The 22036-nt window shown below is 62.0% G+C and overlaps 2 protein-coding genes across 2 annotated transcripts; one reads left to right on the forward strand and one right to left on the reverse strand.

Moving 5' to 3' along the window:
* The first annotated feature begins 684 nt into the window (after positions 1-684).
* Positions 685-8453, forward strand: DDA1 (DET1 and DDB1 associated 1). Its single transcript, XM_047095767.1, has 5 exons — positions 685-789; positions 5321-5401; positions 5641-5692; positions 6517-6578; positions 7767-8453. The coding sequence occupies exons 1-5, from the start codon at positions 787-789 to the stop codon at positions 7875-7877; spliced, it is 309 nt and encodes a 102-aa protein (XP_046951723.1). The 5' UTR covers positions 685-786; the 3' UTR covers positions 7878-8453.
* A 2008-nt stretch (positions 8454-10461) lies between these two features.
* ANO8 (anoctamin 8) lies at positions 10462-20728 on the reverse strand. The gene is made up of 18 exons (XM_047095766.1): positions 20402-20728; positions 19523-19633; positions 19276-19408; positions 18957-19095; positions 18780-18876; positions 18019-18135; positions 17788-17915; positions 17532-17693; positions 17049-17201; positions 16790-16916; positions 16615-16670; positions 16443-16517; positions 14824-15633; positions 14376-14567; positions 14107-14238; positions 13896-14006; positions 12036-12702; positions 10462-11175 (listed from the first exon to the last, which is right to left on the reverse strand). Exons 1-18 carry the CDS (start codon positions 20505-20507, stop codon positions 10796-10798), a joined length of 3696 nt encoding a protein of 1231 aa, XP_046951722.1. The 5' UTR covers positions 20508-20728; the 3' UTR covers positions 10462-10795.
* Between the last annotated feature and the right edge of the window lie 1308 nt (positions 20729-22036).

A 22036-nucleotide genomic window follows, 5' to 3' on the forward strand; every position in this document is an offset into this window, starting at 1 on the left:
TCTAGAGGAAGTGCCTGGCTTAGACTTGGGAAGAATGAAATCAGAGAAGGCTTCCTGGGAGAAGTACCAGGATCTGGGCGGGCCCAAAGGGAGAAGGGATTAGACCCAGGTGTCAAGATAAAAGGTGCCTGAGAGATGCCGGAGGGTTCCAAAATTCGGGGCCAGGGAGATGGGACTGTATCCCTGGGGGACTGGGGAGCCACGGGGGCATTTGGACAAGAGAATCTGAGCTGTCAGTTGAAAGATATTAAGCAGCAAGTGCAGAACAGTTTAGATCTGTTAACAGGTTAGGACCCTGGGGAGGAGGCTGGGAGTGTTACGGTGGGTCCCTGTCTTCCGGGGCTGCTGTGGAAACTCCATGAGCCACCACATGAAAAAGTGAAGTAAACGCTAGAAAGTCGAGAGACTAGCGGAACCTCCCCGAGTTGTGGACTACAAATCCCAAGAGACTTCGAGGGCACGGCCTCCGCCCACTTCCGGATTTTGCGCCTTCGCCTCCAATTCCCGGGCGGGGTTTTGCTTCCTCAACCGAACTTGACCACCAAAGGAGGAGGTGTGGTGGCCAATGGACGCGTGACTTAGTGGGATCTGGCCAATGGAAGCGCGCAGAGGCCGCTATCCCTGGGGCGGGGCTAGAGTGCAAGCCAATGAGGGGGGGCGGCGGCGCCATCAGTGTGGGCTGTGCCGTGGCTGGAAGTTACTGTGCGGCGGCGGCTAAGAAGGCGGCTGTGGTGGCGGCGGCGGTGGCTGAGGCGGTGGCTGAGGCAGCGACGGAGGAAACAGAAGATGGTGAGAGAGGCTGCCGGGCCCGTACTCCCCCTCCGTTCGACAAAATGGCGCCGCGGGCCCACCCACCTTTAGTAATCCCTGAAGCCCCTCACCTCCCAGCCCGGCCCCCTCAGGCCCCGCCCCGCCTCTCGCTCTGCCCTATAACCTTCAACCTCGGGACCCTGCTGTGAGCTTCCTGCTGACCCCACCCCAGCTCCTTCTCTCCGACCCCTGACCCCATGTAGGCTTCCAGGCCCTGACAACCCATTCATTTCCGGGTCGGTGCTCCCCCGGAAATCGGTGGGGGTGGGGATGGGGTCTCCCGAGACCCCCCATTTCAGGCCTTGTCCTCAGCTTCCCCGGCTTGGGTGTCTCCAGTTCATGAGGATTTGGGAAGCTGGCCTGGGCGTTGGGGCGGGGGAGGGGGCTTGACTTCGTGACATGTGGGGCTTTGTAGCCAAAGGAAGTGCGACATCACAGACTGCCCAGGTCCCCCAGAGCCCTGATCCCACCCCCAGGATTCCGGGCCCGGACCTGCCCCTAGGAGGGAGCAACTTCATCTCTCCGATCCCAGGCCTTTCTACGTTAAATGGAGGTAGCAATAGTGCAGACTTGATAGAGTTGTGACAATTGAGAGAACTGATTTCGTGAAGGGCTTAGGACAGTGAACGCTCAACAGATGAGCTGGGTGACTTGGGGCTGGTGACATCTTCTCCCAGCTGGCTTCTCATCTTGAGGTGGGAATAATGCCAGCTGGTTGGGCCATGCGCTCATCCTGGCTTTGGTTATAGTGGTTCTTTGGGGTCCGTCCCCCAGCCTGCAGAGGGGGATGGTGACTTGGCATCAGAGTTGTGCTGAAGGCCCCACCCCCACCCCAGAGCTGACAGAGGTGATGCAAGCTTTTGCAGGGCAAGTCAAAACCCCGTGGTCCCTGGACCCAGGGCCCGAGCCCACAACCCACGGGATGTGGTGAGGGATAGGCAAAAGAAGTAGGAGAGGGGAAAGTGGGTCCTTAGCATGTGGGTCCCCAAGCCTGGGTGTTGTCCCTTGATTCATTGCTGCAATCTCGTCCCCCACGTCCAGTCCATAAGAAGTTCTGATGGCTTTGCCTCTAGGATCTTTGCATCATGAATTCGTCCACAGTTCCCTACCCTGGTCTAGGCCCTGCCACCACTTGTCTGGACGCCCGCCCCAGCCTCTTCCCTGGTAACCTTACCTCCATCATGCCCACCCCCCCTCCCCCGCCCCGGCAGCCTGTAATTCACCCAGAACCAGAGCAAGCTTGTAACTTAAAATGTAAATCTCATTATACCACTTTCTAGCATATAAGATACTCTAGGGGTTTCTTTCTTTCTTTCTTTCTTTTTCTTTCTTTCTTTCTTTCTTTCTTTTTCAATGTTTATTTATTTTTGAGAGAGAGAGGGAAAGTTTGTGCAGGAGTCTGAGCAGGGGAGGGGCGGGCGTGGGTGGGAACAGAGGATCTGAAGCAGGCTCGGCGCTGAAGGCAGAGAGCCCCAAGTGGGGCTCCAACTCAGGAACCCGTGAGATCTTGACCTGAGCCGAAGTCTGATGTTTAACCGACTGAGCCACCCAGGTGCCCCACTCTGGGGGTTTCTTGTAACCCAGATGAGACCCCAGCTGCCCCCTCGCCCCCAAGGCCCCGTCTACCTCTGTGATCTCATCTCTACTCTTCTCATCTCTTCTGCCAGCTCCAGCCACACTGTCCTTGTTTTCATGTCCCCACACTCTGAGTCCCTTCCACCCCAGGGCCTTTGCATCTGTTGCTCCTTCTGCCTGGAATGTTCTTTCTCCTGTGAACATCACCCCCTCAGAGGAGCCCTTCCTGACTTCAGGAGGCCCCTTGTCTCTCCTCTCTTGGCACATTATTTCTTTTCCTCTCTCTTTGGGTGGGTTCACTGGTGGACTGCCTGCCTGGGGATGGCACACACATGTTCGGTGACTGTCTGCTGAGCCAGGTGCACAGCTTCTGGGCCCAGCTTTGGCTAGGATTTGGCCGGCTGGCGTGAGGATTTCTCTCCTGTGCCCGAGGCCTTGTTTTCCTGCTTGGCTGACAGGAAGTACCGGTCATCCCATCTTCATTCATTTATTCAGCACAGACACACTGATGCTAACAGCTGGCCTTCAGGGGAGCTCTGTGAGAAACTCTTTCCTGGGCTGGGGGGCCACTTGCCCCAGGTCACCCAGCCAATGAGGGCCCCGACCAGGATTGAGTGCAGGTTGTGGGGTTTCTGCACCTCTCACCACTCTGCCACCTGGCTCCATGTGAGCCCTGCCAGGGGTCCAGGATGGAGACAGCCCTGCCCTGCCCTCTGCCCTCAGGGAGGAGCCAGTCCAGCGAGGGAGATGGACATAGAAACGAGTGACCTCATCGGGGTGTGATTTTGGCTCTAGCAGAGGTTCTCAAGGCGTGGGGAGAGGGAAGGGGCCGAGGGGGTTTGGAGCTGAGCAGAGAGGTTGGTGGCTGTTTCCGGCATGGAGAAGGGAGGGGCACTCTGCGAGGGTGGCCCAGGACCAGCACAGATGGAGGGGCTTTGTGGCAGGAGGACAGCATGGGCCAAGCCGAGCCAGGGCTTTGGAGGGGCTTGAGCAGGGACAGGAGCCCCTCGTCACCCTTCAGGTCTCAGTGCCTGCATCATTGCCTCTGGGCAGCCCTTCCTGAGCCCCCAAATCAGTCACAGCTTTCCCCAGTGCTGTCCTGGATCTCACAGTCCCCTCCCGACACCCTGTCCTCATGGCCACTCAGCACTCACCAGCTCTTCGAGTCTCACCTGTGTCCCTGTGTACTCCGTGCTTCCCAGGGCCGAGAGCGGGTCTGTTGTGCCTTCCCCCCCAGGGCCCCGCTGCCTGGTGCAGGGCCTGCCACATAGTAGGAGCCTGAGGAAAACCTTGCTGGATGGATGAATTTGGCTCTGCCGTCTGGGGTGGAATTGGGGCAGGGGTCCTGGGATGGAGGAGGCAAATTTGAGGGGCTTTGACCTGGCTCCGGGGCAGTGGATCACCCAGACGTCACGCCTCCTGAGTGGGTGGGGGAGGCTGACCCACACCCCAGCTTCCCTAGCTGGTCCGTGCCGCCGAGGTCTCGCTAGGGCCCAGGAGAGGGAGGGCTGGGCCCTACAGAGGTGGGAACACCTGCTCTCACCTGCCCTAGAGGGTGGGGGGCATCACCTGGACAGCTGCTTCCCTGACGTTGCTGAGCTCTGGCTCAGGTATGCGGATGGATCTCCCAAGGGAGGGTTAATGTGACCTGCAGGGCCTCTGAGGCCTTGGTTTTCAGGAAGGGAAACTGAGGCACTGGCATGTCGTGTAAACAAGGCGCTTGGCCTCTGAGGTTGGGTGAACCTGGGTAAAATCTGGTTTCTTGTTTTCTTGGTGGGGCTGGGTGAACGCAGATGAGGACCACGTGACCTTTCTGCCTCCATTTCCTCGTCTTTATTATGGGGTGACTCCAGCCCCTGGCGGGCCATGTGAGGACCCCTGCCCACCTGCCCCACTCCAGGCTTGATGACAGTGCCGCCCTCCTGTTCTGCTAAGAAGTCACCCCAAACTTTTGGCCATCATCCTTCCCCAAGCATCCCTCAGGCTCTCGTGCCTCAGTTTCCTGAGGTGGACCTGGCTCTCGCTGGCCTTTATCGCCCCCGTCTTATGGCTGAGAGTCACTTCCTTCCCAGAATCAGGGCCTTTCCCCTCCAGAAAGCTCACCCTTTCCTGCCCAGCTCATGCCAAAGTGTCAGAGAAGAAGGACTTTCGATAGGTCAGGGCCGTGAATGAATTCTGGTGCTGGCTCCCGGCAGCCGCACGGGCCTGGCTCCGTGCCACGGACGGGCCATTCTCCCTTCGCGGGGTGGCCTCCAGTTCGGTGGACCCCAGGAGCAACCCCTAAGCTGACTCTTGTTCACAGACCTGTCTGCTTCGGTCCACACAGCATTTTCTGAAAAGCCCAGCCACCTTGAACAACCTGGTGACGGCGTGCTAAGACTTGGATTTCTGAGTTTTCTTAGGACTTGGGAGCTCATTTGACCCTGGGTTCCCGTGTCCGTACAGCAGCAGCCTGTGTCCCGGCTGCCCTCTCCCCTTCACCCAGGGCCCTGCTCCCCCACCCCTGTTTACGGTCACTCTGGCCCACAGGGTTTTTTAGGGTAGCCAAGCCCTTTTCCATCCCAGGTCTCTGGGATGGTGGATATGTGGAAACGAGACCAGGTGTTTAATATTCAGCAAGCACAGAGGGAAGGTCTGGGCCCGGGTTCGACTCCCTGCCCTGTTCCTTGCTCAGCCTCCATTCTCCCCCCTCTCAGCTGGTTACAGGGCTGTTGTGAGGACCCCAGAAGAGAACGCTCACTTATCCCAGGGCTACTTTTTTCTGGTCCCAACAGTGTGCACCTCAGGTAGCCAGCTTAAGGGTGCATTCTGGAAAACGTCACGGGAGGACCTGAGGAAGGAAACTGGAAGTCAGCTGGAAGTCCAGTCCCACGGGCACCCCAGGGATGGCCCGACCTGCTGCCCTGTCTCACTTACCATCTTCCCTGTCTTCTAGGCAGATTTTTTGAAAGGCCTGCCTGTCTACAACAAAAGCAATTTTAGTCGATTTCACGCCGACTCTGTGTGCAAAGCTTCGGTGAGTACGCGTTCCGGGTGCCGGGAGTGGTTCTGGAGCTGCCGGGGTGGGGGGGGGCGGGGGCAGGGCACGACGTGGACACACCGTGAGGTCCCACCGGGAACACAGGCTGGTCTTCGAGCCCAGCCCCGCCCACATCCTTGCACACCGTTGTCTTTGTGGGAGGGTGGGTGCCCAGGTGAGGGGTGGGGGACCCCAGTCAGCCTGCCTGCTCTCCTCACTCCCCGACTCTCCTGCAGAACCGTCGTCCCTCAGTCTACCTGCCCACGCGGGAGTACCCATCTGAACAGAGTAAGTGGCCTCTGTCAGCCTGTCTCAGCCTGGCTGCCGAGGGGAAGGGCCCCAGGGCGGTGCGGGTGGTGAGCTCCGGGATGCCTGTCAGCAGCTGGAAGCCTGGCTTTCTCCGGGAGCCTCCTGATCTCCACATGCTGGCGTCCACATGCGGCCCCGAGGGGGCCCTCGTCAGCTCTCATCTGCTGCTCGCCGGCCCCCTCCCCTTCACCTCCCATGAGTCTGGGTGTCCCCTGCCAGCACCGCGTCGCAGACCCTGAGCCGCGTACTGTGGGGAGGGGTCCCCGCCCAGCCTGGGGTGGGCAGCTCAGGGAGGGGGGCGGCCAGGTGGAGGGGCCCGCAGAGAAAGGCACAGAGCGCGCAGAGCAGGACGACCTGAAGGTTATCGTGGTTGTGTTTTATTTTAATTGTGAAAGGAACCTACCTGGACCTTGCTGGGTGGGTCCTGTGCTCACCGGGGCACAGCTGTATAGGTCTGTGTTCCTGGTCTGCCTGGACCCGTGTACCGGGTTTCCTTCCCCGACCTGGGGGTGGAGCCCCAAGTGCGGCGGAGGTCCCGGGGCTCCCTAGGAAGCAGGGGCCCAGCTGGAGCAGCCGGCTCAGGCCCCCGGTAGTAGCTGTGTGTTGGAGCAAAAGCACCAGGCTTCCCGAGCTCTCCCGTGCTGGGGGTGCAGACTCGGAGTCCCCACGCAGTCACCCAGGCAGAGCCAGGCTGGAGACCAGGGAGGGGCGAGGGCCTGTCCTGGGAGGGGCAGCGCAGGCCGGGGTGGGGGCTGGGCCACCTGCAGCCTCTTCCTGCAACTTTCTCCGCCTTTTCTCCTCAGTCATTGTGACAGAAAAGACAAACATCCTTTTGCGCTACCTACATCAGCAATGGGACAAAAAGGTAAGGTGCCTGGGGTCAGGTGCCGGAACTCATGGCAACGGTGATGGCCAGCAGAGGGGCTCTGAGTGGGGGATGTTTGGTGGCTGAATAGCAGTTTGCCAGGCAGTCTAGGGGAGGGAAGAACATTTCAGAGCAGTGAACGGCGTGCCAAGGCCATACGGTTCTGGCGTTCAGGGATGGGTAGGAGCTTGTCAGGAGGTACAGAGGCCTGACTGCCGCTGAGGCCTGGCTCTCCACAGCCTGCCAGCGTGGCCCGGGCAGCAAACAGACTTCAGTGTTATTGCCGAAAATCTTTGTTTAATGGTGAAATGTCACATGATTAAAGTTCCAGGCAATATGGGGCGCCTGGGCGGCTCGGGCGGTTAAGTGTCTGACTTTAGCTCGGGTCATGATCTTGTGGTTTGTGAGTTCGAGCCCGCATTGGGCTCTCTGCTGTCAGCACAGAGCCCACTTCAGATCTTCTGTCTCCCTCTCTCTGCCTCTCCCCTGCTCGCACTCTCTCTCTCTCTCTCTCTCTCAAAAATAACTAAACATTAAAAAAAAAAAAAAATTCCAGGCAACACAACAGGGTGTAGTTGCAGTGAAAGGTCTTGCCACCCCCATCCCGAGGCTGCATTTTTACACAGGACATTTTTTTCTTTTTCTTTAATGAAAACTCGCGTGCGTTCTGCAACACAGTCAGTCTGGGGGGTTTTGCCTAACACTGAGCATCAGACAGCGGCCTGCTGTGGGTGAGGTTGGAGGAGGACCCCATGATGAAGTGACTGCTCTGAAAATCTCAGCTGCGTGGCCCACCCTGTCCTCCTCCCCAGCCCCGGCAGACCTGGGTTCCCACCGTGGGGGAAAGGAGATTTTCCCACACAGGCCTGCTTTCCTCTTCCGTGGCAATGCACGCCTTCCCTGGGTGGCTCATGGGTGCTCTTTGCCCTCTGGCTGGGTGGCTTATTCCCCAGAGTGTTCCGTGCAGAGCGTGGGTCATGGCCGGCCGTGGTGACTCCTCACAGGGCCCGGGAAATGCCTGGCAGTCTGAGGCTGGCGGTCCCGAAGACTGTGGCTTAGCCCGGGGCGGTCCGGCAGGCAGGCAGGGGAGGCCCTGGGCTGAGTGCCCAGCTGCAGGCCTGGCAGCAGGTTTTCAGGGGCTCACCCAGATGAAGACTTACACGCCCCCCCTTTTGCCCTGCCTCTCAGAACGCCGCCAAGAAGAGAGACCAGGAGCAAGTGGACCTTGAGGGTGAGAGCTCGGCGCCCCCCCGCAAGGTCGCACGGACCGACAGCCCGGACATGCACGAGGACACTTAAGACTCTCGCTCCCCACAGGCGCCTCCTGTCTTGTCTGCTCCTCGCCCGCCCGCCTTGTGTAAGCGCCCCCCACCCTGCCCCCCACCGGCCCGCCCCCCGCCCTACAATCCATACCACTTCCAACCTCATAGGAGCCGATGTATTTATTTTCCTTGAGTTTTTATTTATGCTGTAAAATGTACCAAGCGATGGTTAAAGGGGACGTCAGACCCAGTAGTGTGATGTTGGTAGATGCTTTTTAAAAAACATTGTTATTCACAACCCCTCCCCCCCAGAACCCCCTTTGTGCCCCCACAAGCCCCCAGTTCTCCTCCGGAAAAACCAGAGCGTGTCTGCAAGGGCCTAGAGCCGGGGCCCTGCTGTGGCCCGGCAGCATGCGTGGGAGCCCTTCTCTCTGCTCCTGCTCTCCAGTCCGGGCCTTACAGACTTGGCTTGGACCTGTGTCGTGCCCAGGCTTTGCTCTGAATGTGTGCCAGGGGGAGAAGTCGGCATTTCCGGATCTTTCTCTTAAGTCATTTTATCATGGACTAGTGCGTGCTCCGTGTCCACCCCAATAAAAGGATCTTTCCTACTCGACCTCGCGTCTCGGCTCCGTATGCCTCAGCCCCAGAGGACGGAGTCACTGAGAGTCGTCTCATCACCACCAAGAGGAGCCAAGAGGGCCCCCCCCACATGCCGGGGCCCTGGGACCCACTGGATTCTCTCACGGGCCTGCTGTGGCCGCCTCGCTCAGAGCCAAGACCTGCCTGGACCCACCCCCCATGCCTCACCTGTCAAGGTGTCCCGGAGGACCAGGACACCCCTGAGAGATGGTCCGTGTTGCCAAGGACATAACTGTGGTCAGCCCCACACCCTGGATGCCTTGAGTCAGGGTGGTGTGCCCACCGGCCACTATGGAGACCGCCCAGGTGGCATGGCCTTGAGCGCCCCTGGTTCAGAGACGAGGCACATGGAGCTCTGAGGAATGCCCAGCCCCGGAGCTGTCGGTCAGCAAGTTACACAGCCACTGGCGGGCTGTCAGCCAGGCTGGGTTTGGGCCCGAGCTTGGAGACGTAGAGGGCATTCAGGCTCCAGGCAGAAGGTTTGAGGCCTCAAACACTGGGCCTGAGGCCAGGGGGAACGCTGCTTCTCCCCACCCACCAGCCCCAAGTGGGGGCCGTGGCCTGGGAGCTGAGCGCTACAGCCTTGAGGGCGGTGAGGGGTTCGGCTGTGGAGCTGGAAGGAATGCCAGGCTTTGTGGGGTGCCACCAGATTATCACCGTGGAGGTCCCTGCCTGAGCCAGACTGCTCCAGCCTGGGCCGCCCGGCGCCTCCCACGGTGGAAGGTTCTGGGGGTCAGCACCGAGCTGTGCCCTGTGGGGCCAAGGGGCTTTTCCTCCCAGCTTTGGGTGGCATTTACGCCTGTGTTGAGTCCCTGTGGTCACAAGGCAGGTGCTCACAAGATGCAAGCTTGCTCTCGGTGCTGCTGTGGTGGACTGAGTCCCCAGAGGCTCTCAGACTCCTTGGAATCCCCAGTCTCAGGGGTTGGTCTGACCTAGGCAGGCACGTGGTGACTCCAGCTTCAAAGTGTATGGGATAGTGAGAGCCGGTGGCACCCCTGCCCTCGTCTCTGTGGCCTCGGTTCCCCTGTGAGGGACTGGGTTACTCTGTCAGTGTCAGCCACGGCTTGGGCAGGGGTCCCGTGGCCATGGCCCACCTAGGCCTCCCTGTGGTCTCCCTGGTGCAGGTTTCCCTCAGCCAGCCTCTGCCCAGCTCTCCTGCCTCTGGGACCGCCCCTTACTCCTCTGCTCCTTCAGACACCAAACTCTGCCTTCCCTCACCTCTGTGCCTTTGCACAGGCTGCTCTCCTGCCTCCAGTGAACCCCGGTTTCTCTTTCACAGCCCTCCAAAGTGCCCCTGACTCACACTGGCTCCCCCTGGTCTCCTTCAGCCACGGGGCAGGGCCCATCAAGCTCTGAGCCTTTGGATGTGGACATGCTTGAGGGGGAGGGGCCGCGTCCCTTCCCTGACCACGCAACAAAGAGTCCCAGCAGCTTGGGTCTGACAGCAATCCCACAGTGGGGCATCCTGGCCACTCCCCAATGGCATCCCCAAAAGTGCCATCCCCTCAACATCGAGACTCGGGTGCCAGGTGCCTTCCGATTTTCATACCCCAAGTTCCTTTCACTGCTCTGGCTCCTCAGATGGCAGCCTGGGAGGCAGTTATCCCAGAAAGTGCGGCCTAGAGGACCGTGTCACCTCTCACCCTGCAGGGCCGAGGCCAACTCAGGACCTGGGCCTGGCACCCAAACTGCTGAGTCCTTTCAACACTTTCGAGATGTCTTCCTTTGTCTAGGAAGCTGAAGCCAGGGCCTCAGGCTCTGCAGCTCCTCCCAGGGGCCCCAGGCCTGGACTCGGCCCCCAAATCTGGGCCGTCTCAGAGTTGGCGCAGTCTGGAGTTTTCCATCTGTGGCCTCAAGACCCAGTTCTTAGGAGGAGGCCCCCAAGGGTCACAGGATGGGAGGGGCACCCACCCTAGGCCTGCTAGGTCCCCAAAAAGCCGGCGCCAACTACAAGTCACTGGGCCCCCTGACCCCCTCCCTTCCACCGCTCTGTCCTCGGGCACTGTTGAAATATACTTTTTATTGCATTTCTGCCGTTTTACAAAAATATGACAAAATAAATTAAAAACAAATAAATAATCGCCTATTCTGTGTGTTTTCTGTTGGTTTTGGGGGGTTTCCTTTCCCCCATCCCGGTCGAAAGGAAAACGGCAGATGGGGGGGGAGGGGTGGGCCCGGCCCCCGGCCCTGCCCCAGGATGGGGCAGCCAATACTGGGGGCCGTCGAGCCGAAGCGCGTTTTCTGGGTGGCGGCCGCCGCCCCGGTCCACGACTGATATTGCATATGAGAACAGGAAGGCAGGGCGGGCGGGTGGAGCTAATGCCAGCCGCTGGGCCAGCACACGGCCTGGGGGCTGGGGCTGGGGCTGGGCGAGGGCGCCGGGGGCTCCGGGGGCTCGGAGGTGGGCGGCAGCGGCGGGGGCGGGAGGCTGTAGAAGCTGGCGTCCCCCGGCAGGGGCTGCGGGGCGGGCGGGGGCCCGGCGAGGGCGCAGGGCGGGCACTCGGCGGCGGCGGGGGCGGGGGCCTGGCGGGGGGCGGCGCCCTCGCCCCCGCAGCCCCACGGCCCGTCCCACTGCCAGCAGCCTGCGGGCGGCGTCGGGGGCCGGGGCAGCGGCGTTGGCGGCGGCGGCGGCGGCGCGGGGCTCCGGCTGCGGCGGGTGCGGAGGGCAGGGGCGCCCACGGGGGCCAGCGCTGTCCCTGCGGAGGCGAGAGGGGCCGTTCCGGGGGGGTGCCGCCCCCGCCGCCGGACCCCGCTCGGACCCTGCCCGCGCTCCCTCCCGGGCTTCCAGGCACCTCGAGGGCCTTATTGCTTCTGATCAGTGACAAGGGGTGGGCGTCTTCCGGTGCATCCCCTGCCTCTGGGCACTGGGCCCCTCCCCGTCACGGGGGGGAGGGGACAGTCTGAGGAAGTCCCTCTGATTTCTGACCTGCGTCCCTGGTGTTGCAGCTGCCACCTCTTGGGCTCCCTGGGGGATGAGCTGCTGGAGCCTGGAGCTGGGTTGGGCTGGGGTTGGGGCTAGCAAGGTGGGCTGGGGGGGGGGGGAGGGGGCGGGTGGGCACGAGGCTTGCACCTCTGCTCGGCGCGAATCCGGGTGCAGCCTGTGGCCGAGCACGCCAAGCTCCCTGGGTAGGCAGCCCTGGCCCCCACCTCCAAGGAAGGCCTCCCTGAACAGCAGGGCTGCAGGTTAGGGACTTGCATAGAGGCCTGGGGGGGGGGTCCAGTCCCCCCAGAATGAGCTGGGTGTGGGGTCTCATAGGGGCAGGAGAGGCTGGGCCAGGTGGGGAAGAAGCCTCCTGCATCTCTCCTGGCACCAGAGCATGGAGGGCAGGGTGCCCCGGGAGGGCCGCCGGGACAGGGGGCTTTGGCTGTCAAGGGTCCCGGAGATACTGAGCAGGCTTTGACTGAGAGGCTCCACGTACCGCGTACCCAGGTTCCCAACCGGTACAGAGACCGGGCCTCCTCTGTCCCCTTCAGCCCCTCTCCCCAGGCCTGGCCACCCCACCCCTTCCCGCAAAGCCCAGCCCAGAGTCCCCACCCCCGAGTTAAAGCTTGTGACCTGAGCCTTCCTCTTCAGGCCGGGGGGCGTCCGGCTCCTCAGCCGCAGCCTCGTCCGCCGGCCCACTCCGCTGGGCTCGGCCTCCTCCGCCGCTGGGGGTCCCATCCAGCCGGGCCTGCCCACCTGCCCCGTTGGACCCGGCGTCAGCCCGGGCCCCACCGAAAGGAAAGAGCTTGCCAGCGTGGAAGGCCTTGGGCGGTGAGTGGCTACGCTCTGGGTCCCGCCGTGTCTCAGGCGACTTGAGGAACTTGAAGCTGAGGAAGGCTGGCAGGCGGGTGTCGCTACCCGTGGGTGACTGGGCAGGGGGTGGCCGGGCGGCAGGGCCAGCCCCCGCGCTGGCCAGTGAGGATGCGGCCCCAGACGACAGGAACTTGCCCTGCAGCGGGATGATCTGTTTCAGCTTCATGACGTTGTTGGGTGCCAGCAAGGACCCCGGGCGCTTGGGCCGCTCTTGCCCGTGGCCGCCTGCCCCACTGCCCTTGGCCTTGGCAGAGGCCTTCTCAGGGGCAGCAGGGTCCAGCCCTGAGCCTTCGGCCCGAGGCTCCTCCCGGCCGCTGGCATCGCGCTCTCGCCGGGCATGGTGCTCCGCGTGGCGCTGGCGCTCCTCCTCCTCCCGCCGCCGCCGCTGCTGCTGCTGATAGCGGTGCTGGGCCTGGCGTTCGTGTCTCTGTGGGCAGAAGAGAGCCATTAAAGGGACTGGGCAGAAAAGGTGCGTGAGCCCCCCCCCCTGCCCAGGCCCATGCTGGTGCACCCTGCAGAAGCCGAGAGAGATCCAAACACTTACTGGGCACCAGCTGCATTCCTGGACCCACACTGGGGCTTTCTGTGGAAGTGGGGAGAGATCTAAACACTTTTTGGGTACCATTTGCATCCCCGAGCCCACCCTGTGGCTCTCTGAGGTAGTAGGGAGAGATCTAACCCCTTATTAGGCACCAACTGCATTCCCGGATTCATGCCAGTGCTTTCTGAGAATCGAGAAGAGAATTTCTGAGAATTGACAGGAGAACCGACTGGGGGGGCTCAGTTGGTGAAGCATCCAACTCTTGGTTTCGGTTCGTGGGTCTGAGCCCCACATCGGGCACACTGACAGCACGGAGCCTGTTTGGGATTCCCTGTCTCCCTCTCATTGCCCCTCCCCCACTTGCTCTCTATCCTCTTCTCTCTCTCTAGAACTAAAGAAACAAACATTAAAAAAAAAAAAAAAAGAATTGAGAAAGGGGGTAAACACATATTGGTTCTTGACTGTCCCCTGCCTTCTGGAGAACCAGCGATAGAGTCATGTGTGGCACAGGCCAGACTCCACGCCGGCCAGTCCAGGAGCCTGTAGCCCCACGTGGCTTTGTCAACGTCGGTTTCAATAATTCGAATAAAATGGCAAGACAAAATAAAGTGCGATGCAAATTCCGCCTCTCAGCTGTAGCGGCCCCATTTCAAGTACCCGTTGGCCGCCCGGAGCCAGGGGCCACCCAGGCAGCGCAGACAGAGGCCATCTCGGTCATTGTGGAGAGCGCCGCCCGGCGCTGGTGAGCTCCTTGGCCCACTCTGCAGCTTTCTGAGGAATGTGGCAGAAGCCGGGCTTCTAGGAAGCATCAGCTGTGTCCCTGGCCCCAAACGGGACACCGCCGGTGAGCTGGCCGATGACTAAATGTTCACAAGTGCCAGCCTGCTGCTGGACGCCACCAGGATTCCGGGAGGGGACCGGCCGGTGCGGAGTGCTAATTATTACACTGGGCTCCACACATCTTCCCTCCTGCTAAGAACCCGGCCGCCAGCCAGCCGGGCGAGGTGGAGAAGCCCCACCGAGTGAAGGAGTAGACCAAGCCCAGCGCCGCACCAATGTCCCCCCCCCCCAAAGTGTACCTTGAAGGCCTCCCGGCGCTGGTACTCAAGCTTGGCCATCTCCTCGGCCACCCAGCCTGGGATGTCGGGGATGGCCACGTGGATGAGGTACTTGAGGAGCAGAGCGAAGTGCTGAGACAACAGGCGAGGAAGAGGCTGCAGGCTCCGGACGCCCTGCGGCCCCCCCAGCTCCTCCCCCCGCCCCGCCCCCCTCCCCGGCCACCAGCCCCACCTCGAGCACCACCACAGACACGATGGCCGCTTCGGGGCTGAGCCAGGGGAAGAGGCGCTGCAGCTGCCCACACTGGCCGATCAGGTAGCAGTTGACCACGATTGCCAGGACACCCATGGCCTCCATCACCTTCTGCAGGGGAACACGCGGGGTGGGGGTGGGGGGGCTCCGGTGGGGTCCAGCCGCCCTTTCCCGGGGCCTCCTGCCCCTCCCCAGCGCACCCGGACTCCCTCGGGGCCTCGGCTCAGAGTCCTTGGCCGCCCCCACACCTGCCACTGGCCGATGCTCTCAACCCGTTGCCCGAAGGGCCGCTGCAGCCCCGTGCACAGCTTGAGGGCGTCGCTTCGGATCTCGATGAGGTTGTTGACCAGGGCGCACAGAGCGGCCAGGGGGAAGGCAGACGAGAAGAGTACCACATAGCCGAACTGCACGAACATCTCCTGGTAGTCCTGGAACGTGTCCTGCAGGGGGCGGGGCGGTGCCTGGGTGTGGCCTTGGGCCCTCCCTCAGACCAGAATGCCTCCTCCCTTAGACTACCTTCCTCTCTCTCAAGCCTTGCCTTCCTCCGATGATCCTGAATGGACCCAGAGCTCCCCCTCCAGGAAGTTCCTGACCACATCCAGGGCCCCATTTTATCGCACCCTTCCCACCTCCCCCCTCAGACCCCAGGCCCTGCCCCTGGGAGGGCCTCACCTGGGCCCTCAGACCCCTCCTCACCTCATACTTCTTCATACAGCTCTCAAGCTCAGCCTGGGTAAGCTGGGGTGAGTGCTCCTCCTCGGGTGGGTCAATCCAGGATGACCGATTCTGTCGCCGCTGCCTCCGGGCTGAGTCGCCCGAACCTGGCTCCGGGTCTGGGCCCCCGTCTGGCCCCTGGTCACGGCCCTCGCCCCCAGCCCGGCGGAGCAGGACGGCCGGAGGCTCCCGCTCGGGACTGCCGGGAGCCCCTTCGGCCTCATCGTCTTCTTCAGCCAGTGTGAATACTCCCGGCTCCAGCCCCTTCTCCACCATAGTGGGGCTCCCCTCCTCCAGGAGGGCCTCTGGGCCAGGTCGCCGCCGCCCGGCCCCCCGTTCAGCAAAGCTGACCTTCTTCAGCCGGAGCCCACAGTCAAGGAGGCCGCTCTCCTCACCCTCCTCCTCCTCATCTTCCTCCTCCTCCTCCTCCTCCTCATCCTCCTCCTCCTCCTCTTCTTCCTCCTTGCCTCCCCGGGGCCCATCCCCCATCTCCCCACCTTCCCCTGCAGGCCGCCGCTCCACGGTAGCCTCCTCCTCCTCCTCAGGTGCCCCACAGCCCCCACTGAGGCACCTGCGGCCCCCGCTGCCGCCTCCGCCACCCTCTTCGGCCTGGGGTTCAAGGCGGCGGGGTGCAGGGCGCTGGAGGCTCAGCAGGCCAAGCAGGGCACGGGCCAGCTCCCAGGCAGCCTGCAGGCCAAGCTCGCCACGGCCCAGCCGCCGGTACAGGTGCGGCTGCAGGACCTCACGCACGTTCTGGAGGAACTGGCGGGTGATCAGCAGAGTGGCCAGCATCTGGGGGCAGGAAGGGGGTGGAGAGAGGCCACGTGGGGGGCGGGCGAGGCCCCGGGCACCGGGACAGGCTGCTGGGACTGGGCACCCGCCTTCCAGGAGCAAGCTTCCAGACACATGCCCTGAGCCCAATTGCTAAAGCCACCCCTCTGGATGTCCCAGGACATGGAGACCCCAGCACTCAGCCTCTACCACCACTCATCTGCCAAAGACCACAGCCTGGCAGGCCAGTGCTCCTAGCCAACCTCCTGGGGTTGTAATGCATGTCTCATCCTGCCGTGGCTCAAGGTCCCCTGCTTGCAGCACTGCCCAGGAGCTCAGCTGGTGCCCAGGGCCTCAAGAGGCCCCTGCCATCTGCACCCCATCAGCAGAGCCCCAGCCCCTGGGAACATGCACCCTTGGCTCAGCGTGAGGCCCCAAGCATAGCCACACTGCCCACCCCGGCGAGACCCTGTGGGCTCGCCACCTGCCCATACTTTGGCCCGGGCCACGAGCAGGAGGCCCCGGAGGGAGAGGAGGAGCAGGCGGAACCGCAGGGCCGCGAGCGGGACCAGCACCGCCCGAAGCTGCCGCTCGAGGCTCTGGGACAGGGACAGGACGAGCAGGAGCTGTGGAGGGACCGACGGACAGGTGGACGGACAGATGGGGGATGGGTGACAGGCAGAGAGAGGACACACGGACGGACGGACGGACAGAGAGAGAAGGATGGAGGAGGGGGGGGAGGGGCTGGAAAGCCCGTGGACCCCTTGGCCAAGTCCGGCCCCCCACTGGCCGCCATTGTGGGGGGGCACTGCCGTGGGCTGGGGTCTCACCTCTTTCAAGCGCTCCATGTCCTTGAGGTAGAAGCCAATGTAGAAGAGGCTCAGGTATGAGTTGACAAACTGGAACTGTGGGAAGCAGACAGGCAAGCAAATTTGACCCCAGGAGCCCCCCCTGTGCCCCATGTAGGCCACCCCCACTGCCCGCCTGCTGGCCGCCACTCACCAGGACGACTTTGATGATGAGGTGCTTCTCATAGGCGCTCTCCAGCCGGTAATTCTCTGGGGGCCGAGGGGGTGAGTGAGGAGGTGGCCCAGGCCCCCTGAGAGCAGCGGGGAGCCTGAAGGCCAGTGAGGACCTTCCTCCCCAGGGCAGCGGGACCTCCCCTTGCAGGGCGTACCCATGTCGTTGAGCCAGATGGCGAGCTTCTTGTAGCCCTCTGCGCTCACGCTGACCAGCAGGGCCAGCACGACCTTGGGCAGGAAGCGGGCAAGACGAGGCAGCCCTTTCACGCTCAGCACCAGCTCCTGCAGGGGCGGAGGTTGTACAGGTCACCCCAGCGTCTGGGCTCAGCTTGGGGGGTGGACCCGGGCAGGTGGCTGTCTGGTCAGGGCCAAGGCCGGGGCTGGGGTTGGGCGGGGGGGGAGGCCAGAGGTCACCTGCAGCTGGAAGCAGCCGAGCATGAGCAGGAACACACAGGCCAGGCAGGTGAGGCACAAGGGGAGACTCACGAGCAGCTGGAAAAGCAGCCGCTTCCAGGGTGGGTAGTAGAACTCCTCAGCCCGTGTCACAGGGCTGATGCGCCGGATACCCTGGCAGAGGGTGGGGGTGGGGCTCAGCGTGAGGCCAGAGGTGCACCCTGCCCCACACACCCTTCCCAGTGCTCTGAACTCCATTTCCATCCACCATGCCTTTACCTCTGTGGTGACGCTTCCCCCCCCTCCCCCAGACCCAGCACACCTTTCCCAGGCCCTTAAATGCATTTTCCCACCCCTCCCCTTCCGAGCATGCAGATCCCCGGACGTGGCACACCCTTTCTGATGCCGTAGCCCCACTTCACATCTTGTCTTTGTCCCTGCAGTGGCCCCCCACCTCCACCTCTCATTCTTGGGAGTCCTTGGACCCAGACACCCACGACTGACCCTGAACTGGGGCCGTGGCTCCTCCACTGCTTCCCCAGGTGAGTCCAGCGTCCCCCATTTGTAGGCCAGCTCCGCCCCCCTCCGTTTCCACTCCTCCAAGAACAGGGTTGACCAGACCACGTTGAAGAGGGCAAAAACCACACACGATACATCCCGGCTTGTCTGGGGATGGCGGAGGGCTGAGCTGTTGGCCAGGTTGGCCCAGGAAGGAGGGTGTCTCAGGTACCCCAGCCCCTGCCCAGCCCACTCCCAGCACCTGATCAGCCTCCGTAAACGTGTACAGGACAGAGCCAAAGACGGCTGGGTATACCATCGCTGATGTGTAGAAACCCAGCCAGGCAAAGTACATGGCAATCTTTACTCCGAAGTAGTCACAGATGTCATCTGCCAGGGGCACACAGCGGGGGCGGGGTGGGGGGTGTTCTGGTCAGCTCTGCCTGCTCCGGAGACTCCCGCACACACACACCCCCCCAGCCTGGGGCCACACCTAGAGGCTGGTTTTCACACACAGCTTGCACCCACGACTTCATGAGGCGGTTCAGGATGCGCTGCTCATGGACCGGGAACACCTGCTGGATGATCCCGCGGGCTGCCAGCTCAGGGACTGTTGGGGGACAAGAATGCGTGAGGCCCGCCCTTCTGCCTCTGCCTGACCTGGCTAGCCCCCTTGGCCAAAACCCATGTCCCAGCTTTTCCCTGCTTTTAAGTCTGCAGGGGCCCTTCCCAGGAGAGAAGTTCTGAGTGGACAGATTATCTAGTTCTCCTCCAGAATTTGGAGGTGCAGAGGCAGGCAGGAGAGGATGCAGGAAACCTGGTAGGGTGGGGCCAGTGTAGAACCCTGTTTTTAAATAAAGCCATTTGGCCTCAGGTCACTGCTCCGAACGTCTGAGGATTGGTGCAAAGTTGGCGTCAGGAGGTGAACTTGGGGTAGCTGGTCTCTTGGAGAGGAAACTGAGGCCCAGGGCCGCACCACCCAGTGCATGGAGTGCTGTCCATGGTCCTGCCCCTACCTTATGCTAGACCCAGAAAAAGGTTTCTCAGGGACCAGCCTCCCAGGGAGTAAGCCCCACCTCTTAGTTAAGGCCACACCCCTTCACCTCATTGACTGATGCCTCCAGGCCCCACCCAACTCTTCACTAGCCTTTGATCAGTTGGCTCTAGGCCCCGCCCTCTTACGTTGATAGGCTGTCCTCTAATAGCCCCACCCAACTCCCCACGTGTGATTGGAGGTTGGTCCCGCCCACTCACTGATTGGCTGGTCCTCCAGGAAGCGCACGTTGTGTAGTGCCTCGCCCTGCTTGGCTCGCAGGTTCTGCAGCCAGAAGCGGATGATGCTCTGGCGTTCCTGCAGGGGACAGGGTTTGAGCACAGGGAGCAGCAGCCCAAGGGCTAGGGATGCACACTGGGAGCCAGAGCTGGCCGCACCTGGGAGGTGAAGAAGCGCAGCTCACTCTCCACATTCTCGTAGATGAAGTCCTCCTCGCAGGAGAAGCCGCGGGTGCCCCCGCCAAACTCGGCCTTCACTGCTTTGCGCAGACCCAGCTCGTCGGCTCCTCGAAGCAGGCTGCCAGGGAGACAGGGAGGTGGCATCATGGAGAGGCCCTGGCTCACCTTCCTGGAGCTAGGGTTGGTATACCTGGCAGCCAGCTGGGACAAATGCAGGGCGCTAGACCTCACAGTTAGTGCTTGGAAGGGTGGGGAGCTGGGGAGCCGGGTCAGCGAGAGGCTAGGGACAGAGACTCGCCTCTCATACGTGGCGGTGACGAAGAAGGCATAGGCACGCGTGTGGCGGTGGTGGCGGACTTGTACGATGAGCTCGGGGATGCCCACGCGGATGTGGTTCAGCAGCCATAGCAGCGTGTGGTCATCAGTCGTGTCTGCCAAGGGGCACAGGGACTGATGGCTCTTGTCACAAGGGGTCTGAGGCTTCTTACACACTCCTACTCAGGGTGGCCCGGCTCAGGGGAGCCCAGGGCAGTGGGCACAAGTACCTGGAAAGGTCATCAGCACATCGCAGTTCTCCGTGGGCACCGTCTTCATCCACGCCTTGTGGGACACCAGGTAGCGACCAGCCTGCAGGAGCCGCTTCCCAAAAAGCTTGTCTAGGGGGCAGGTGGGGCAGGGCCCAGGTCAGGCCACTCCCAGACCAGGACCCCAGCCTCTGGTTCAGTCCCTCCAGCCCTGGCCCTTGCTCATACACTCTCCAGGGCTCCTCAGCACTCAGCATGGCATTCAGTGGCCTGCAAGCTCTGGCCTCGGCTTATTTCCTTCCCTCCGTGTCCTTGCACCAGCCAGGCCCTCCTCCAGAAATGCCCTTCCCCCAGGTCCTCCCTTACAAATCTTACTCATTCTTGAGGCCCAGCTCCGCCTCCAAAACCACGATCGATGGGGCGCTCACTAGCAGCCCTGAGCGCTACACCACATCATGTCAGCGCGTCCTCAGAGCTGGGCGCGGTTCTTATCCCCATTTCACAGGTGAGGAAACTGAGGACCGGGGCGTTTAAGTCACGCACCCAAGGTCACAAAGGCGAGCTGGGATTCGAACCCAGGACCGTATGATTTTGTATCCTCTGCGGAGTGGCTCTTTCGAGCGCACCCCTGCCGGGCTGCGATCCGGTAGCTCAAGGGGTGACTGGGCTCGGCCCCAGGCCGGGGCTCTCAGAGGGGCGTGTCCGCGTCTCTGCTCTGGGACCCCCGCCCCCTGCATCTTCCCAGCCGCTCTAGCCCCGCCGCAGCCGCAGTGCCCGGAGAACCGGCCCCTCGACTGGACTCCAGGCCTGGGACAGCTGACCCCAATCCCCTCCCGGTCCAACCGCCGTGCGCACCCCAGGCACCTGCAACCCTGTCAGATCCAGCCGCCGCACACATACCCAGAACTCCGGACGCCGGGGCTGCAGGCTCGCCCTCAGGCGGGGGCCTCTTGCCACGCTCGCCCTCCAGGGACGTGCCCCCGGCGTTGGAGGTGGCTTCGGCCATGGCGAGGGCAGGTCAGGTCAGGGGCTGCGGGCGGCCCGAGCGCCGGGGGGCCGCGGGCTCATCGGGCCGGTGCAGCCGCGGAGCGCGCTGGAGGTGGAGACAAAGGCCGCGCCCGCCCGCGCCGGCCGCCGTCCCCGCGTGCCCGAGCGCTGCTTCTCGTCTCCGCCCGCGCGGAACCTCGATTCTCCTTCTCGTCCCCGCGCACGTCGCTCTTGGGTTCTCGACTCCGCCCGTGTTGTTTTCTGGATTTTGTTCTCGCCCGCCCACTTCGCTCTCTGGTGCTCGTCTCCGCCCGCACCAAAGGTGCATTCTCTTCCTTGTCCCTGCCCGCGTCATATTCTGGGTCTCGTCCCCGCCCGCCCCGGGCCTGGATTCTCCGCCTCCCAGCCTTAGTTTCCCCATCTGCAAGTGCGGGGTTTGGAATCTGAGTTGGGCGTGATTTGACTACGGCTGGACGTGGGAGGGGGCGGGCCGGGTCGGGGGAGATTCCAGGTAGCAATAACTTCGCCACAGAAGACGAGCACGTAGTTACAGCAGGTTCTGCCTCTGAGTCTTAGCTTGAGCCGTTCACTTACATGGGGCACTCGTCGCGCCCTCTCCGTCCAGTTAACCCCTGGACCCCTGACGACGTCACCTCCTCAGAGAGGACCCGATAGAGTTGCCAAGTTTAGCAAACAAAAGGACAGTCTTTCCAGTTAAATGTGAATGAACTTCTGACAAACGAATAAATACATTTTTAGTATGTCCCAAATATTACATGGGCCATAGTTACACCAAAACTTTATTGGTTGTTTATCTAAAATTTACATTTAACTGGGCGTCCTGTAATTTGTCTGGCATCCAGACCGCTGACCATTCTGTGTAGCCTCTTCTGTTAGACGGAGAGCCCAGGGAGGGCAGGGACCCTTTCTGGTTCTTGGCGCACAGGTGGCGCTTGATGTATACTTGTGACAGATGGAACAACGCGGAGACGGCGAGTGTCCGCATTCGTCCCTCTTTTACAAATGAAAAAGTTGAGCGGGTCGAGGCAGGGTTTAGCCGGTCCGACAGTTTCTTCCCAAAATTGTGAGAGCGCCGCCCGCCCGCTCCGTCCAAGAACCAGAGAATTGGCCGTGCGAAAGCGCCCGCGGAGACCCCGCCCAGCCAGTGCCTGGAATTCCTCCATCAGCGCTTTATTCCGCGGTCCTGTGCTGTCCTGGGTTAACCTGAAAGTAATCCCTGAGATTCCCCTTTCTGGCTTTCGGGGAGCCAGGGACACACCGGAGACCGGATTCTCAGCTCTGCAGGAGCAGGCCTGGGCCGGAAAAGCCCAGAGGGCAGAGAGAGCAGTGCTGGGGATTCCAGAAAGGCGTCCGGTCGGAGGGGACCTTGGAGCTAGGGTCTGAGGAGGAGTTTGTCAAATGAAGAAGGGTATCCGAGGAGGAGGGAACGGCGGGAGCGAAAGCTGGGGGAGGGGCGAGAAACTTGGAGAGTTCTGAGAACACATGTAGGAATCTTCCCAGAGATTTGGACTAGACTTTACCAGGGCC

This window comes from Lynx rufus, unplaced genomic scaffold (assembly GCF_022079265.1).
Source record: "Lynx rufus isolate CCGP_SWC_20201006 ecotype Redwood Valley unplaced genomic scaffold, mLynRuf1.p SCAF_4, whole genome shotgun sequence".
NCBI lineage: Eukaryota > Metazoa > Chordata > Mammalia > Carnivora > Felidae > Lynx > Lynx rufus.

Bases quoted from the DNA above. Each gene is read 5' to 3' on its own strand.
- DDA1 (XM_047095767.1), top strand. The intron at 5,402-5,640 runs GTGAGTACGCGT...ACTCTCCTGCAG, and splicing joins ACTCTGTGTGCAAAGCTTCG to AACCGTCGTCCCTCAGTCTA. The intron at 5,693-6,516 runs GTAAGTGGCCTC...TTTTCTCCTCAG, and splicing joins GGAGTACCCATCTGAACAGA to TCATTGTGACAGAAAAGACA.
- ANO8 (XM_047095766.1), bottom strand. From the start codon at position 20,507: ATGGCCGAAGCCACCTCCAACGCCGGGGGCACGTCCCTGGAGGGCGAG. The intron at 19,096-19,275 runs GCGAGTCTCTGT...TCTCCCTGGCAG, and splicing joins GTCACCGCCACGTATGAGAG to CCTGCTTCGAGGAGCCGACG. The intron at 14,568-14,823 runs GTGAGGAGGGGT...CGCCCCCTGCAG, and splicing joins GCTGTATGAAGAAGTATGAG to GACACGTTCCAGGACTACCA.